Source organism: Hyposmocoma kahamanoa, unplaced genomic scaffold (assembly GCF_003589595.1).
Source record: "Hyposmocoma kahamanoa isolate Upper Pololo Valley unplaced genomic scaffold, ASM358959v1 87, whole genome shotgun sequence".
NCBI classification, from domain to species: Eukaryota; Metazoa; Arthropoda; class Insecta; order Lepidoptera; family Cosmopterigidae; genus Hyposmocoma; species Hyposmocoma kahamanoa.
The window spans coordinates 12,379,595-12,398,138 of NW_020654422.1; the positions used below are offsets into that span (position 1 = coordinate 12,379,595).

General features: G+C 36.3%; 3 protein-coding genes across 3 annotated transcripts in view; 1 reads left to right on the plus strand and 2 right to left on the minus strand.

Moving 5' to 3' along the window:
- Window positions 1–6,821, minus strand: part of LOC113235457 — a 74,022-nt gene extending 67,201 nt beyond the window's left edge. Inside the window, exons 1-3 of the mRNA XM_026471149.1 lie at window positions 6,647–6,821; window positions 4,751–4,983; window positions 608–796 (exon numbers count right to left, since the gene is read on the minus strand). Coding sequence (XP_026326934.1) covers window positions 608–796; window positions 4,751–4,983; window positions 6,647–6,806 — 582 coding nt within the window. The 5' untranslated portion in view covers window positions 6,807–6,821. The remainder of the gene's footprint in view (window positions 1–607; window positions 797–4,750; window positions 4,984–6,646) is intronic.
- Window positions 6,822–7,609: 788 nt separating this feature from the next.
- On the plus strand, window positions 7,610–9,273 carry LOC113235425 (nitric oxide synthase-interacting protein homolog). Its single transcript, XM_026471106.1, has 2 exons — window positions 7,610–8,301; window positions 9,061–9,273. Exons 1-2 carry the CDS (start codon window positions 7,610–7,612, stop codon window positions 9,245–9,247), a joined length of 879 nt encoding a protein of 292 aa, XP_026326891.1. The 3' UTR covers window positions 9,248–9,273.
- Window positions 9,274–9,508: 235 nt separating this feature from the next.
- LOC113235377 lies at window positions 9,509–18,038 on the minus strand. The gene is made up of 8 exons (XM_026471056.1): window positions 17,955–18,038; window positions 17,417–17,877; window positions 16,996–17,061; window positions 16,540–16,665; window positions 16,060–16,354; window positions 15,822–15,944; window positions 11,997–12,250; window positions 9,509–11,189 (listed from the first exon to the last, which is right to left on the minus strand). The coding sequence occupies exons 1-8, from the start codon at window positions 18,036–18,038 to the stop codon at window positions 9,509–9,511; spliced, it is 3,090 nt and encodes a 1,029-aa protein (XP_026326841.1).
- Between the last annotated feature and the right edge of the window lie 506 nt (window positions 18,039–18,544).

Consider the following 18,544-nt stretch of genomic DNA (forward strand, 5'->3'; position numbering starts at 1 on the left):
GATAATATGTAGCAACCAGGAATGCCACACTACGTTGATTCACACATCTAAGTGCCCGAAGGGAGTATCAAAGTATATGTGGGGCAAAATTGGACAAATCCCATTTTTTGTTAAAATCAAAAATTTTCAATTATTCATTGCTATTTACGAAAGAAAAGCTTAAATTAATAATGTTTATTAGTTATACTATCAATTAGGTAGAAAAAAATATTCATTATAATTTCATTTAGTTGCCAAAAATTAAAGTTAAAAAAAGTGTACGAATCTGCCCCGCTTCCCCTACCTAATTGGCTGTATTAAATATGGTATTAATCGGTAAAATTATTGATAATTTATTCCTAAGGTAGTATAATACTTGTATTGATCAATGTTCGAGGTTCGCGAGTACTGAATATTGGTAAGCAGCTTAGTAAGTGAGTTTTGTACTTTTAAAGATTGTTGCGGATCATGGCACTTCCGTTTCATCAACAGGCTTTGCAAATTAACACATTTTTTTTGTACTCCATTACACATTGACGGAATCGCTACTGCGGTTCAGTTTATATAGGAGATTGAAAAGGTGTAGAAGAAGTTATTCTGTACTAATATGTTAAGTAGTAAAACTTACATGAAACAGCTGTGAGCTCAAATCTCTCGGGCAAATATCACTCTCGCCACAGAATGGGCTGACGGTGATGGTATTTTCATCTAGTACAGGTAGGTTGTCGCTGAACCCTCCATCCATGTAGCGGATGCCGTGAAACTGAGGGGGCAGCATGCCCGAGAATACTGGTACGAAGCAGGAGGCTAATAACGCCTGGGGAATTTATTTTTTGGTTAGTTTAACTGCATGCTATTATTATTGAATGAGAATTGTAATATTATGCATCTGACGGACACATTTATTTTTTTGAATATCATGACTTTTTACTAAATGATATTCATATATTTTAGTGAAAATACTTCACTACTTTGTTATTATTATTGATACAAAGATCGAACTAACACAAAGAAAAACTCCTAAGATCCGACTGGACTCGAACCAGCGTATGTTGCCTCAACGTGGCTAATTAATTAAGATAATGGATTCTGGAAAGTTAACAGTGTATTTTTTAATTTAATATTTTGTATTCAAAAATAAATTTTATATTTCTACAATCAATTTATCGTAAGGGTAAACTAGAGTGGCACTTCAGCTACGATTGACACTTTTGTTTATAGTCAAATAATGAGAATTGATTACGAAAATAAAATGAATGTTGCATGCAGTGTATTTTTTAATAGAAATGCTTAAAAAAATGACCGTAAAACCATAAACAAACATTCGAAAAAAAAAAATTACTTTCTCGCGATCGATGTAAAGTGCGTGAGAATTAATATAAGAGACGAAGCTTCTATAAGCAATTTAAAATAGCAACGTATAAATGTTTTATGTTGATATTAATAGTATTTGTTTTTTATGTGTTCTCTGCAATAATCACTATTAACTATAGAAATCCAACAAGCCAATCAATGGTAAAAATCATTTATCACAGTACAAATACTGGCAGTGGCGAGTGCTACTTGTCATTCAAACAATTGTTTACACTCTACATTAAATTTGTATATTACAAAATAATTTATTTCACAATAAGACTGTGAAGGTACATTCCAAATTAAATTATGACATAGAACAACTCAATTGTAGCGTACATCGCGTACAGAATTGTCTACGATGACCACTAGGCAAAGCCTCTCTCGAAGATCATCGATAAATTGTTACTGATAAAAAAATAACGCTAGGAAAGAATAATATCAAAGAATTTTTTACAATACTTAGAAAATTTTATGCCTCTACAAATCAAAATTCATGTCAATTCACTGTCATTGTGCAAAAATATTGTTTCAAGTACGTCGTGTTCGTAGTCTTACTTATGGTAAATTCTACATTTATGTATACATCAATTTATAACTGTTATTTTTAAGTGGTATACAAAGTCAAGAGCACGTCAAGCCAGGGCTCCGTCATTGTGTCGCGCAAGCTCTCATACAAATCTTTTATAAGCCTTGGGCTTCGTACGGCGGGGAACGTTATTTTCACCTCTCTGAGCGCGTGCTTAAGTTCCTTTTTCCTCGTAATGAGCGCTCGTGTCATTAGTCAGACTTAGCAGGCTACTATAGGTAGGTATTTTCCATTTTGTATGAGAGTGATGTATCTGTTACGTAGTAACTATTAAGTAATTTGTGGTCAAGCTTGGTGTGCTGTACCATATCGCATATGCTAATCATTACACTTTCGTCAATTTTTGGAAATATTTCATAGTCATTGGCAAATATTATTATAAATTAGAATAATTAAATATGTAATGTTAAATACAGTGTTTTTAGGTTTTTCCGGTAGTTACACGTTGGAAATGAATCTATTTTTCCCAGACTGACATTATCAGTCAGTCCTGTTAATGGGAGCTGTAAAGGGCCCGAAACGCTGGTTTGTTGGAAAAAACAAATATAGGTACGAGATTCCGAATCCGAGAATCCGAAAAAATAGTTCAATTTCCTACCTATTTAGTTACCTCTGTGCAGTATTGGGTTGACAAAAATGTGCGTGCGGTATCATAGTATAAATGAAAAACATTTCATCATCAACCCATTTCTGCCGTCCACTAACTAAGAGGCGGCTAAGTGACAAATGGTGAAATATTCGTAAATATTCGTAAGCAAAAGACTGTGTACAATTCTATTTTAAAAACAGTTTAAATTAATTAACATGTTCGACTTATCGGAACTTACCCTAACGATGCATAGCTGAAATATCATTAAACAATTTCAGTATTCTAAAACTGGGTTATGGTTTTTTTATGACACCTCAAAAAAATATTTTGTTGCTCAAGCGGAGTTCCACCGCTGGGCAAAGGGTTTAGACCATAGTCCGTCATGCTGGCCCTACCTACTTAAGTATATGGTAAGTACCTATGTATTTTAATAATGGAACAATGGATTTCACAACTCAATTTCAAATCGCAATATTGTGCACAATATATGAAAAATATTGTAGTTTCTAATACCGTTTCGATCAAACGATCACAAACAATAAAATAACAATTGTCAATAAAAAAAAATTAGGGGTTTGTTTATACTTTAGCGCAGGAAGCGTAGCCAGCAAGGTCGCGTTCTATGATAGGCATTGTGGTTAGGATATCTAGTTTACTGATATCAAGGATACCCACAGGATGGACATGACCTAATTATGTATAAAACATACTTAATTTGTCATGACAGAAAAACATGTTACTCTATTTTAAATGGTTTTAGATTCATTTTTTAAAAAGCCGTGGTAGCTTAATAGTTTAACCTGTGCTCGTGCCTCTCAAGCAGAAGTCGGTGTTCGAATCGAGCTCGCACCTCATGAGTTTTCAGAATTGATATGCGAAATTGAATTTGAAATTTGCCCTGAGCTTTTCAAAGGTTGACAACCTTCGGAACACGTGAGAAATCCCCAACCCGCATTGGGCGGACTATTGCCTAAACCATAGTTTCCTAAAATGGTCCCTACAGCCCCCCAGCGGGCGCTAAAGAGTCCTATAGGGACAGTAGGGGCCTCGGCAGTAATTGGGGGCGTAGATGGGGCCCAGGGGGTGCTACCACATTTGAAAAAGAAACCTGAATTATCTATTTAGTTTATTATTATTTATTTATTTAAACACTTTATTGTACCACAAGTAACTTACAATTTTTCAGAAACAATTTAAATATTTGTGTACAAAAGCGAGCTTATCCCATAAAGAGATTTCTTCCAAATAACCTTTGAAAATCTGAGAGGAAAGTTGGTTTTTGGGGTGGCACTAAAAATAGATAAGTAAAGAAATGGAATATACTATACTCAATAAATACACAGATAAATTTAATAAATCAAATGTACATACAAATACATATATATTAAGTAATGTTGATACATTAACACATGCAAAGTCTATAATAAAATGAATGTACTAATAAAACTCAATATATCAAATGTAAATAAATATTTCAAAAGCTCTAACATGTGGAGTTTGAACAATCCCAAAACTTCAAAAGAGCACTCTTGAAAACCCGAAACGAAGGCGACTGTTTAAATACATTAATTACACATATAATTTTTTCCTTGTGATTTTTTGTGTTAATATAAAAAATACGTATTTTTTGTGATGGTGGACGTTGAAATTTCTTTATGTCGCCTAAGTAGGTGGTGAGCCAAAAAGTTTGAGTGCCTATGGCCCAAACCCTCGCCTGAGCGGAGACCCGTACCCAGCAGTGAGACGTGTAAATGGCTTGAGGATGATAAGATACATTTTAATTATTATATTGGTAACAAAAGAGGCTTAGGTATGCCCTATATATTTTATATCCTTCCATATTGAAAAAATAATATAAAATATTTTTAATCGATTTCGTACATTTTCGTGGTGGTGGTGGTTGAGTTGGGTCTAAATCGTGTATATTTTTTTTTAATTTGTTTTAGTTTGTTTGAAAAACAAATATACGCGACTCAGATTCGAAAATAATATAGTTTCATTGCTAATATTCTTTTAGTTCCCTTGGATCTTAATGCAGTAAAATGTAAACACATGTTAAGATCACGTCATACATAGTTTCTCTGTTATCGCAATAGATATGTATGTAGAACGCAATCTATGTAAAATAGGTACATTATTAACTAAGTAATATGACAAACATGAGTAATCGATTTACTGCATAAATATATGTTTTTTATTTGTGTAAATATAATGATTATTTAAATATTTAATACACAAACCTGTAAAAGATCTTCCCTTGTCGGAAATTCTGAAACTATAACATTCTTTCCATCATATACCCTCGTAAGGGATATGTGTAGCTTGCCACTGACTATCTTATGGACATCATGAGGTAAGTACTTCTCCAAACCCTCGAGGAGCACATTTTGTATATTAAATGATGGGCTGAACGGGCCAAGAGACCCTGCCCTCGCTTCTCGTACCACACGAAGAACATCGCTTGTGATTTCACCTGTTAAAAAAAATTATGTTGTGTAAAACTACAGGATGAGCTTTGGGCTTGCCCTTTTGTTTGGTGGTGCAGTCAAAGTAATGAGTGGCCAATTACAGATTGCCAGTCAGAAAAAAAGCAAATGACTGATAAAATAATACAAAGAAAAAATGTTTTATTATCGGCATGTGACGATGCACAGCATCATCATTTCATCATCAGTGTCTATTTCCGGTCTAGCAACGTCCTGTCTACGACTTACTCCAATGTGCTTCCCTCGCTGTAAATAGTAGCTCAACGGACTTACTTCCGATCGGCGCGATTTTCCAGTCACCTTAGCAGATACTGGCGCGAAGTGAAAGGAAAGGACTTCACTGCAAATTCAGTGAAAATAATGGAACCAATGGTAATGGGCTTATTACCCAGCGCGAGCTTCTTAACGAGACCTTGCAACAATTTATTAACTGGACTGCCTCTTCAAAATCAGTATCATCCGTGGACAGTATTTTTGACAAAATAGCCGAATTAAACAAAACAAAACCAGTGAGGAGATTATGCAAATGGTTTGTGATAAACGGGCCGAATATATCGAAACTCGCCGGGAGCGTATCCTGGGCGAGCTGCCTAACAAAAATCTTCGCGAGGGTCTGCGTAAGATACCTCCGAGTTCCAGGTACCTCTTCGATGATGGCCGAATGGAGAAATGGGATCGCCCTTGGTTTTATGCAGGAAAGGAGACCAGTAAGCCAGGGATCCCTAGGAAACTGAACCAACCGGGCTTTTCACGGGACTCTGCTAACCTTTCGTCAAAGAGTTAATGATGGTAGACAAAATAAAAAATTTGCAGGGTCCACAAAGCAGCCAGATCCGAAGAGTGGGAAAAAGTCTATAAGAAGAGCAGCCACCCCAACAAGAAACAGTTCAATAAATGACTATCTACCATGCCAACCCAAGTTCCATGGAGGCTGTCTACGAGCGTATTGGAGGCAGTGGCAGATGCTTCGGGCTCCGCAGGACCTTCTCAACATGATTACGAGTATGCGTCTGCCATTTACCTCCAGAAAAAACCTTATTTAACAACTAGAAGCAAAATATTTATACACATTGTAATACAAGCAGTGCATAAGTTCCATGCATAAGTAATAGGGACTTAGACACTTCTTGTACCAAGTCACAGTATATAATATTTGGCTTAGCAAACAGTAATGCCGACTCATTGCCAGCTATTGCAATGAGATTGATAAAGCAGAATATTTTTACTTCTTCATATATGAGTGAGGACAATGTAGTTATCACCAAAATGTAGACATGTTTGTGCTTAAAGATTTTTAAACACTATTACACTATACTTAGAATTGTTCCTTTCAAACTAAAGAATGTAGCAATTATATAATTTGAAATATATAAATGCAAATTAAAGTATCAACCGTTCATAGCATTTCTTTTTCCTAAATATTCCCATTTATGTGAAGATTCTAGGTATTACAATAGGAACCAATATTGTCAATTACATTTGAAGTGGACAGTTTCAATTAATCAAATTCACACACTTGATACCAATATCTACCAATAACATTACATGTCCTCAAGAGAAAGTGTAAGCAAGGTATAATCTTACTATGTATACTTTCACAACAAATACACATTATAAATAAGAATTATATGCTATAGTGTCTGTACTTACCAATAGGTAGTTCACATAGTAAACAACACGCAGATAAAGCACCGAAGGAAGCACCTGATATTTTTCCTAACAACAAATGCGGTGCATATTTCTTAAAGCACACAGCCACACCAACATGATAAATGCCGAGAAAACCACAGCCCGCGAAAGATAAATTCATTATAAAATCACATAAATTCCAAGACCAAAAATTTTAATACGAATTTCTATTTTCCAAAAGCACTGTTTTAAGGAAACTACTATACCGTACAAGGATTTATAGTCGACACACTGTCTCACTCGAAAACAATGTTAGTATTATACACTACGATTAGATTAGTCAGTAATTAATCTCAAGATAACACTGTATAGTTTCCCGTAAACCACAATGAAAAATTACGGTCACTACGTCCGTCATCAACAACTATTCGATTAACAAATGCGCACTATGGAGATATCAAACAAATAAAATCATTTATGCGATGTTTACTGCAACATTCACCTATACAGCTGCACATAAGAGATACTACAGCTGACTGTCAACGTCAATTAAACAAACAGGAAATGACGAACAGAAATTAATATGTCAGAATTTTTTTCTCATTTTTCTTGCTTTTCGCGGTTAGCATTTCAGTCACTTACTTAAAAGTTACAAGGACTTTTGACTTGTTTCGAAAGCTTTTTTTTGAACTTAAAACATAATGTAATATATTGGCCGAAACTGAAAAAAAATTATTGTAGATGTTTATTTTCTCAATACTGTGTTAACGATAAGTCAATAATTGATAAGTTTCCTCGTTTTAAAAATACACTTTGTAAGTGGCTGAAACGCTAACCGCGAAAAGCCAAGAGAAATAAGAAAAAGAAAGGTACTCTTTGGAAATGTTTGTGTTGGATTGTGGTGTTAGAAATTAACGACAGAATTCACTTTGTGTACATTTTTACTTGAATTTCTAATTTAATTTGTAATAATCTTTGTCAAAAATGACTCGACATGCAAGAAATTGCACTGCCGGAGCCGTTTACACCTACCATGAGAAGAAAAAAGACGCTGCGGCCTCTGGGTATGGTACACAAAGCGAACGATTTGGGAAAGACTCCGTCAAGAATTTTGATTGTTGTAGCTTAACCCTCCAGCCTTGTAGAAACCCAGTGGTTACTAAAGAAGGATATCTGTTCGACAAAGAAGCTATTCTTGAGTATATAGTTACTAAAAAGAACCAATACACCCGTAAATTGAAAGCATACGAGAAGCAGTTAAAGAAGGAAGAAGCAGAAAAAAATGAACTCGCAGCTGCCCAAAAAGAGGCTAACTTGATAAAATTTATGAATAGGGAGAAAAATATATCTAGTACCACTATTAAGGGGTCGGAGAACATGCCTTCGACTTCGTCTTCAATTTCGAACCTCGCGAATGGCAAAGACAAACAATTGCCAAGTTTTTGGGTTCCTTCTCAACTACCAGACGCCAAAGTGTCCAAGCTTGAGAAACCAGACTCAACAGTATATTGCCCTATCAGTGGGAAACCGCTGAAAATGAAAGATCTGATTGAAGTAAAGTGGACGCTGGTCAATGATCCTGATGACAAGAAATCTTTGATAGCTAAGGAAAATAGATACATGTGTCCTATTACTCATGATATTTTGAGTAATGCTGTGCCTTGTGCTGTGATCAGGTGGAGTTTTGTTTATTAGTTTTTATCTATGCATTTTCTTGTTTCCCAAAATATCTGGTGACAGGGTTCTCTGTTCAGAACCTGCTTGATGAACAACCCCCTACCAATTTCTATTGCAACTGGTATAGGGTTGTGGATTGAAGTGGAGTCTCGTAATTGTCTATCCAATATAAACATTTAGTAGCAGTAGAGCTTCTTGTGAAAGAGGTCATCCAGGTTAGTACTGCCATGTTACCTATTTCTACCGCTATGTGGTTATGTGAGCATTACTGTGTTCCAGTTTTGAAGGATAAGGGTGGTGGTGAAATTACAGGCACATGGGACTTGTCAAGTTATGTCCCAAGGTGACGGGCGCAGTGGCAGTTCCCCTCAGATCTTTGCGATTTAAAGCTCCTGTTGTCAAGCAACATGCCTGCTGTCCATAGCAGTTGCAGTGCCACTTAGAGTTTTAAATCGCAATGATCTGAGGGAAACTGCCACTGCACCTGTCACCCTGAGACATTTTGACTAGTCCCTGCCTGTGTGTATGTATGTGCCTGTAATTTCACCAGCACCCTTACCCTTCAAAACCAAAACACAATAATACTCACATTACTACTTGGCGGCAGAAATAGGTAAAGTGGCAGCACTACCCTGGGTGAACTCTTTCACAAGGAGCTCTACTGCTGGGTAATATGTTATATGTTTAGGATTATTAATAGGCAGGCAACATACCCCACCTTGATCTAGAGAACATTAAAATTTCCTTTTGTGTTTCAGGACAACTGGCCATGTAGTAACAATGGAGTGTGTAGAAAAAATTATCAAGAAAGACTGGACACATCCTCTGACTGGGGACAAACTGAAGGAAAAAGACATCATTCCATTGCAGAGAGGAGGCACGGGATATGCGTTCACAAATCAAAGCTTAGAGGGAAAGCATGAAAGACCTGTGTTACAGGCTTAAATAGTTTGACTTTTTAGAGTTTTAGTGTAATTGAAAATAAATACAAGTTATGTTAACACTTCCATAAATACTAATTGTAAGACGAAGTGTTAACATGCTACAAGTAGATGAGGTTAAATTGTATGGTCTTTCTACCATACTTGGAAATTATGCACTAAAATATCGTAATTAAATTGTAAAAATAATATTTATTACTCTTATTATATTCTAATTTGTTCAAAATAAACAGTTTCTTCAATTTATTAATTAATTATCCTTAACCTAGCACGAACCATTAAATGAAAAAAGATCTAGTTGGAAATCAACTGAATTGTTTCGAATTTCAGTCTCAGGATAAGCTAGGCCTAGATGTTCATTGCCTAAAGATTCTAAAAAGTTCAATACTGACTGCCCTTCACTTAACAATCTTGGATCACCTGTATTCAAATCATTTTCATCATGTATATTAACTTCAGATCTGAGATCATCCTTCACATCCATCAATGATGAATCAATCAATACATTGGATTTATCATGAATCATTGGTTCAATCAAGTCATCCTTCCTATGAGAGATTGAATTATAAACATTGTTCTCCTTGACATGTATTAGTGAAGGTCCAATCAATGTATCTTTGTCTTTTATATGCATCAATCCTGAATCATACAGACTGCTAGATCTTTCTTTTACATGTGATAAAGTTGAATCAAATGTACTACTTGACTTTTTTTCAATCAAAGTTTCAGATTTTGTATGTAAAATCTCATGTTCAAATAAATTATTTAATCTGTCTCTCACATTGGATAAAGCTGCCTCAAAACTTTTGTCATTAACATGTATCATTGATGGATTAATCAGACTATCTGAACTTGTTTTTCCGTGAATAGCTGATGATTCAAAATATACATTGGTATTCTCTTTCATATCCAATAAGTTTGGTTCAGAAGTTTCAAACAAACAGTTTGAGTTTTCTTTTACATGTATTAGTGATGGTTCAATCGACTCATTGGTCTTATCGTCGTGGATCATGGTTGATACAAGAATATTCGGTTTTGATGATGGTTCAAATAAACATGTTTTCTCTTTTATGTTCATTGATGTTGAACCCAGTACATCCTTTTCGTGTGCTAGACTTGATTCAAACAACAGTTTATGATGTGCTTCATCATTAGGTTCACTTATACCCCAATCTTCTGGAATGTGGTAGGTTAATTCATCGTTCATTACTGTGTCTCCTTGTAAGTTGTTATCTCCAAGTGTTACTTCAAAAGTTTGTAGTGGCTCTTGGTGTGTACAATTTTCACTTCCATCACTATTTGTACCCAAAGCTAAAGGCCTAAGTATTTGTACTTCAAAGCTTCTCATTTTGGTCACTTTCTGAGGATCTAGTTGGAATTTGCGCACCAAAGCCGACGGGAGTTTTATAGGCGATGAACGTATATCAAAATGAGTACTACGAAATTGCGGTTTGGGTTTTATACTTTGGTTATTTGAGGTAGGGATTTCAACAATTTCTTGTTTATCTTCTTTGTGTTTGTCTACATTTTCCGCCACAAGTATATTTACATCATTCCTTGTGACTGTGTTGTTGAGGGTTATTGCACTTTCATCTGGGTTATTTTGTATAACCACGTCTTCTACACCTAATTCTATGAATTGATCGCTTTCTGAAATAAGTCTCATTTTTTTAGCATTAACTTTTTGTGACTTTTGCTGTTTCAATTTCCATAATCTCTTACTAACTCTGGGCCATTTGTCAACAGAATTTATTCTAGCACAGTCTTCGCTCTCACTTTCGCTAACAGCGACGTCTTCCTTATGATTAAGTTGCGAAGATTTATTAACATCTCCATTGAATTGAGTTTTTGGTGCCGGATTGTGAACGCAGTAACCGTCTTTATCTTTCATGCAGTTTAACGCATTCATGTTGAGATTATATTTTCCTGGGTTCATGTCAAATAACCTGTGGACAACATTAATTTTTAGTATAAAAAACCAGCACTTATAAATGCGGGAATTATTGTCTATATAAAATTCTATGAGCTACACAAGCCAGGTGCACTACCTGATACGACACAGTACGTCAAACCGATTCCGAGATACAGGGCCGCTTCGCCTAATGTGTGACGGCCTTAGGCTCAATTTACATTGCGGCGGAACGGAATGGAAGCGAGTTTTTGTTACGAAATTGTTCAAAGCAAAATGGACATTATGTCAATTATGTAACTTACAAACTAGATACGAGCAAAAAATTCGCGCATCTTCCAGTGAATTTTTGCGCATGTTCGGGAGTCCTCGGCATTTCCGCAGCTGCCTAGGCGACTCCTGGCGAATACGCGAGACGTGGTGCAAAAGCAGGCGCAGTATGACGTCAAACGTCGACGAAATGTTACAGCCTCAAGGCGCAGTCACGGGAAATATCGCGAAAGCACGCGAGCATTCGCGGGAATGCTCGAGCATCCCAGGGACCGGGCGCGCCTTCTCGCGCAGCGAGGCAATATCGACATTTCCGTTCCGCGGCAATATAAATTGAGCCTTAAGGCACATATCATCACCACCGACCGATAAACTATCTGGCGTATAAATCTCCCAACGCGTGTTGAACAATCGCGTAAAAGATTTTCAGAAAGTTGTATGGTATGAGGTTGCAATCCGCGCTAGGAAGGTTTATTCGTCTTAGAATCTGCAATACGGGATGTTAGACGCTGTAGAAAAATGGAGCGGAGATAATGTGTGCTTAACAGTGTAATTCGGAACCTATATATCTTACCTGCCAATATCGTCATTAACACTACACTGTTTCCCATTACAGCCGTCGATGTTCTTCAATAAGCAAGGCAGTAAAGACTTTAACTTTTCAATCAAATGTTCCAATTGCTGTATGAATATGTTTGCCTGATCTTCTTTAGAGCTTCCATTGATGATTGCCACAAGGCAGTGAAAGAGGTTCGTGTGGATCCGTGCTGGAATGTGGGTTGGGTGGCTTTCGTAATGTCGTTGAAGACGGTAGAAACTGCAGAATTCCTGGAATTTATATTATCAAATTTTTAATTTCCATTCAGTTTTGTTCAATTACTTTGGTGCTGGAAAAAAGTTTGTAAATTAAGATTTGTAAGTAATAATTTCTAATAATGAATTAACTATTTCTTACTAGTACCAAAATAGACAGTTAAATGTGCATAATTCAGGGATTATATAAGTCATTCTTTATAATAACGGGCTTCTTTAGAAAATGTACATGGTAGGCAATATTTTTTAAATTATTATAGATATAGGGGTTATTTAGGGTTTAGGTTAGTATATGAAAAAGCAACCGGAACCAAATTTGTTTGCGTTTCCGGGCTGTGTCGAAAATTATTGCGGATGTCGTTTTTTTAAACAAAAGCTAAAAGTTTAATAGTTCCAATAAAGATGAGTACCTATTTAAATTATTATAGCAAGTCAAAGAATTAATGGATTTACTTTCAGATATCAGATAATCACTTAATATAAATTTTACTTAATGCATTAATCGGTATGTTAAGTTTGATTTGTGTAGCGGGCATATTTAGTGAATCAGTTTTCATTGCTACTATAATATTTTGTTCGCATAGCGTTAATGTCATAGACATAGAAAAAACGGGGGAGATGTGGAATGACGCTATGTAAGATCGCGTACCGATGTCGCCACTATTTAGCAAGTGTGCTTCAAACTTAAATCAAACTTTATGCTCTATCATCTACTACCATAAATAAAACGTGAAATCGACGTATTATTATTAGGGTGGCTTCGTTCGGGGCATATGTAGTCCCTCATCATATGATCTATTGTGATCGCCACTAATTACAGTTCGGAACCAAGGCTGATTTCAAAGAAAAACTGAAGGTATTTCCTTGCTCCGATAGATTTTATGTCCTTTGGTTGTGGCATGTGCCTTCCACCTTCCATACTGATGGAACTTCGTATGCCCATTAGTGGGTAGCATTTGGAGAGAACATGAACAGTAGTTTCATCAGCCTTGTGGCAGAATCTACACTCTATATTCTCTCTCTGCCCAATATTTGACAAGTGCTTGTTCAAGCCACAATGTCCTGTTAAGACTCTATGAGCATTCTGATGACATTCCTGTCCAATGACAGAGCTTCTCTACAGTGTTTGGCACTGTATGCAGCTATCAGGGCTTTTGAATGCTCAAGATCCTGTAGCCACACTTCTCGGGAGACGTGTGTGCTCTAGTTCAGCAGAGTGAGCTTTGCCAGGCTGTACGCTATCCCTATAAAGGGATCGGGTCCAATAAAGGTAACGTTACATAATTTACTATTTTAACCAATTTAAACTTACAGTCACTTGCGTAACAGTAGCTTGCGTTGCGTTAACGCGCTTGCGCACTGCGTCCGAGTCGTAATCGTTCCGAATGAGAGAATTGACGATCCGAAGTAGTCGTAGTACATACAGTCTTCCGAAGTCGAGAATACATTCAATTCGGATCATTATTTTCACGCACCGAATTATACAAATTATTTGTATTGACGCTTGCGCACTGCGTTCAATCCGAGTTCGAACTCGGTGATTACGGCTGCGCGGAGGGATGAAGGCAAACAGCAAATATCGGTACAATAATAATATACATATATACAAAATTAAATTAAAAATCGACCGACCCATTGGTACTTGATGTAACGGGCTGGTGTCCGCAACTCGACGTCAAGGCGCCTATTTTGCGTGTGCTGGGTCGTCCGACATCGACACATTCAGTAATAACAATAAATAAATTTAAACGGCTATCCGAAATATGAGTTGCGTAAAAGTTACTTGAAATAAACGGTTTAATAATATTAATAAATGTCATTATTACAAAAATAGTCAAAATTATTTACTTTTACGGACATCTCACGCTTCACCTAAAAGTTGACTATGCCGAAATTATTCTCACAAAAAAAGATTTAATGGTTCCGAAGACAATTTCTTTGTTTCTTCTATGGTTTCAGATTTCCCCATACTATCCCATTTAAAAAAAAAACTTTCTGTTTCAACTCAAATATACAGGGTGATAAAAAAATCACTGTCCATTTTTTCCTGTGCATAAGATTCAGTAGGTAATACAAGACATTAGTGAAATAAAGTAACAAAAAATACCCATTTTTTCGCTGCTTTAAAATGTTAACCTTTCCCAATATTTCTAACGTGTGTATTCCTCAAAATGGCAAATAAAACTCGAGCGACTGGCACCGCCATGTCAGACGCCACCTGACAGTACGTGTGACGGCGCCGGCGCACGACTATGGCTAGTAGTCGTCGGTCGTTGTTCACAGTGAAGGGACGTATTTCATTGCATAACAATGTATTCACACTGAGAATATTACAAGTGATTCGTCTTTTATCGAAAATGGTTGGAGTCTTAACGAAGCTCGAAGACTGTATGAGATGGAGAGCATCCCCCACCTGCGAGCTTAGGGCTTGGTGAATCGAAGGGTTCCTCAACGAAGTACAATTTTAGCGGTAAACCCACGCCTTCTCGACTAGGGCCAGATTGCGTTGTCAATTCGCGCGCGCGGAGGTGGTCGGCAGCGAATGCCTCTAGAAGTAGAAGATCAAATGCTGTGTGCGACAAATTTTAATGAGTGTGTACGAAGGCCGATAGATAAGCCGTAGCGGACCAGTACCTTGGCCTGTCAGGTCACCCAATGTAATTTAATTTTGTGAGGTGAACGCCACGTGTATGTCTACAAAGCTCAAAGCAGTGACAGACAAAAATCAAACATTATCAGTGCATTAAACGCTTTAAAGTGTCTTCGAAAATTACAGAAATACGTTATTAGAAATAAATAAAGGGTCAGCAACAACCTCAGCAATTACCTTGTTCTACAGGGAATCGTATCCGGGACCTCCTCACCAATGCTCACAGATCTAGCCTTCGGCCACCGAGGTCAATTGAGTCTTTTTACTTCTCAATCTTTAATTTCATTATTTTTCGTTTAACGAAGGTAAACGATTCTTTTATGGGGAACTGTATATATACGTTTTTACAATAAGATTTCAGAGCATATATTAAGAATTTTTCCTTTCCTAAGTTTAAAACTTACATTAAAAGTATTTTAGTTGAAAAGTCATATTACATAATTGTAGACTACGTGTTAGATAAAGATGTATGGAAAGACAACGTGAGTCTAGATTCCGCACAAATATGATTCAACATGTATTTCTATATCATCTAAGTTTATTTGAAAAGAGCAATCCCTAGAATTTCTTGCTCATTCTTCTCAGGGACGTCAGAGTAGTGAACGAGCAGTAGCTTAAAAAATGACGTTTTCAAGTGTAAAAATTTTATGTAAGGAATAAATGATTATTTGACTTTGATAGATCTTAGGGGCACTACCACTGCGCCCGTCACTCTGAGATGTAAGTTGATAAGTCCCATGTGCCTGTAATTTCACCATCATCCTTGCCTTCAAAACAGAAACACAGTAACGCCGACGTTACTGTTTGGCGGCTGACATAAATTTGTAGTGGTAAATTGGCAGTACTTCCCTGGAGGAACTCTCACACAAGGAGCTCTTCTGCTGCTAAAATGCATTTGGTTTCATGTGCAATATAGAAAACCAATTGCCTACTTACTGCTGAGCATTGAAAGCAGTTCACAACAGAAGAGCTGGCTCTTTTCTTAGGTTTTTGCGGCGACTCTCTTGGCATCATTGGTTTTTTTAGCTTCACAGTTCTGCCACTCCTTGTTACTTTAGGCTAAAAAAACGAATTTGCTATTTACTAAAGTATTATTATAAAACAATATAGGACAAAAGGCACAAATGTCTATTAACAGACAATATATTTTTTTAATGAATATTAAAAAATATACCTCGGCAGGTACTTCGGGTTCTGATTCTTCTACATGTTCTGCAATATCTTCCATTTTCTTTAATAGTGGTAACTTTTTTACTTCTTGTTGTTTTTGGTTCACATCCAGTGGTTTTTTTACTTCTGGCTTCTTCTTCACTTCTGGTTTCTTCTTTATATCTGGTTGGATTTTTATTTCAGGTTGTTTTTTTATTTCTGGCTGTTTCTTTACTTCTGATAGCTTGTTAATTTCTTGTTTTTTCTTAAGTATGACTCCATTTTTCCCCACTACAGTGAGGTCTCTTGGGGACACAATCCTAAAAAAAAACTAATCTTAAAGAGATGTGAGTTAGTAATAATTATATTTTGATTAATATAAACATTATAAATATTAAACCATATTTTTTCTGGCTATATTCATACAATTCAGAATTAACATGGCGAGGCTTAGATTGTAACAGGTTCAACTGTGACTCTTGCAACGGGATAAATGTGTACATACTTGTAAATAAACTTGGTGTTGGTAACAGGGTCATAAGCAGGTTCCAATGGTGCTTGCTCTGGATTGCTAAAGATCTTCAGTGCCTTGCTTACAATCTTCATCTGGTCCTCATTGAGTTGGTTGAGACTGAAGTTTCAAAAACATTACATTCTAAACATTTTTTCAATAAATAATAATAAGCATAACATTTTTCATGCTGTTGTAAAAGCTATAAGATAAATAGACAGGGGTATGCTGATTAAACAATGGTGTTAATGTAAAATAAATATCTAACCTATACATGGACTGGCAATTTTTTTTTTAATAATATATCTTTGCTAATATGCACTGCACTGTGGGGTAAGTCAACCAAGTTGAATAGGGTATTTATAACACTTTAGCGCAATGAACTGTCATTTCACTCCATCTTCAAAACAGACAAGACTATAGAGAAAATAAATAACTTTAGAAACCAACCTGTGATATGTCTCTCCCAACTTCAATAACTGCACAGAAGTGAGCTTGGACGGATTGGGGTCTACCCTAAAAGAAAACATTTAACATTTCTAAATATCACCAATTAAATCAAGAGAATAGGCTACTGGAGACCTGTGCCTTTTGTCCATACAGATCACGACATATTTAATTTAAAGTTATAGTACCGACTTCAGTAATCAAATTATTAGAAAGAAAGAAAAATTGTTTATTAGCGTCATAATTATGCCACATTACAATTTACAAATTTTACATTCTTAAGCCTAGATATAAGTATAATGCTAAACCGACTTTTACCAACCGATTATTAGATATTTGTAACACAATACGAGTTTTTTGCATTGAGTTTATAATTATAATTATGAGATTTAAATATTGAAGTAATTATGATGTATAAACTTACTTTTCTTTTGGTTTCATCTTTGGCAATGTCCTAAATTGATTGCGGTTTGTGTATGGTATAGTCCCCACCCGCACAATCTTCCGGTCAATTTCAACCCTCGGTCCAGTTCCATTATCACCTATTGCAGTAACAACCGGTTTCACAATAACATTATTTACTGGTATCGACAAAGCTGGTATAGGTACAGGCTTTTGCAAGGTCTGTGCATTGTGAATATTACTAATTGTACTAATGTTTTGTATAGAATTTTGTACATTCTCAGTCTTAGGTAGTAAAAAACTTGCTAATTTCAAGTTATTGCCAACGACATTATTTTGTTTCTTCAAAATCCGCGGCTTGGTATTCGGGCTACTGAGTAAACAGGTTTCTAAATTGCCGCTATTTTCGTAAAACCTTTTCAGGTTATCCGTCACTGGTTTCTGTTCATCCTGGTTGCTTGGTGCTACATAATACGGCCCAGCCTGCAAAGTAAACATTATTTATGGATTAAGGACAGATACGACTGTCAAAATTGTAGAGGAATCGGGTAAAATTATACCTGTGTGACGCCAGAACTTTGAATCAAGTAAATAGGCGTATATTCGCATGAGTTGACAACAATGTTCTCTGAAGTTCCATTCATAATTTACATACGTGACTGTAGATGATTATTTTAATTCAATTTGGACATAACAAATGACATAATTAATACAAAATTGAGAAAATAAACAAACTCCCTCCGCCTTTTGCAATAATGACAACTATTATTTCGTCCAGAATTTTTGTCCAAAATTATTGCAAATTGCGTTACTGAACGATTATGCGTCTATTTTTCTTATCTACGCCACTTAAAACAGCCCATTCACTACCTGCATGGCAGACCGCTCACACACTATCCTGCATATGGCCCACGTATGAAGTCTCGAAGGACGCATTGCAGGATGGTTTGCACGCTGTGACTACATGGATAACCCTGTATTACGCAGCGGACTGACAGTCCACCGCAAACTAGCAGCGCAGAACCGAAATAGCTCGCACACTATCCACGTATTGAGTCTCGCAGGACGCATTGCAAGGTGGCTTGCATGCTGCGACTAGACAACATTCATAATCCTGCATTCAGCTTGATTCACAAAGAACTAATACTGT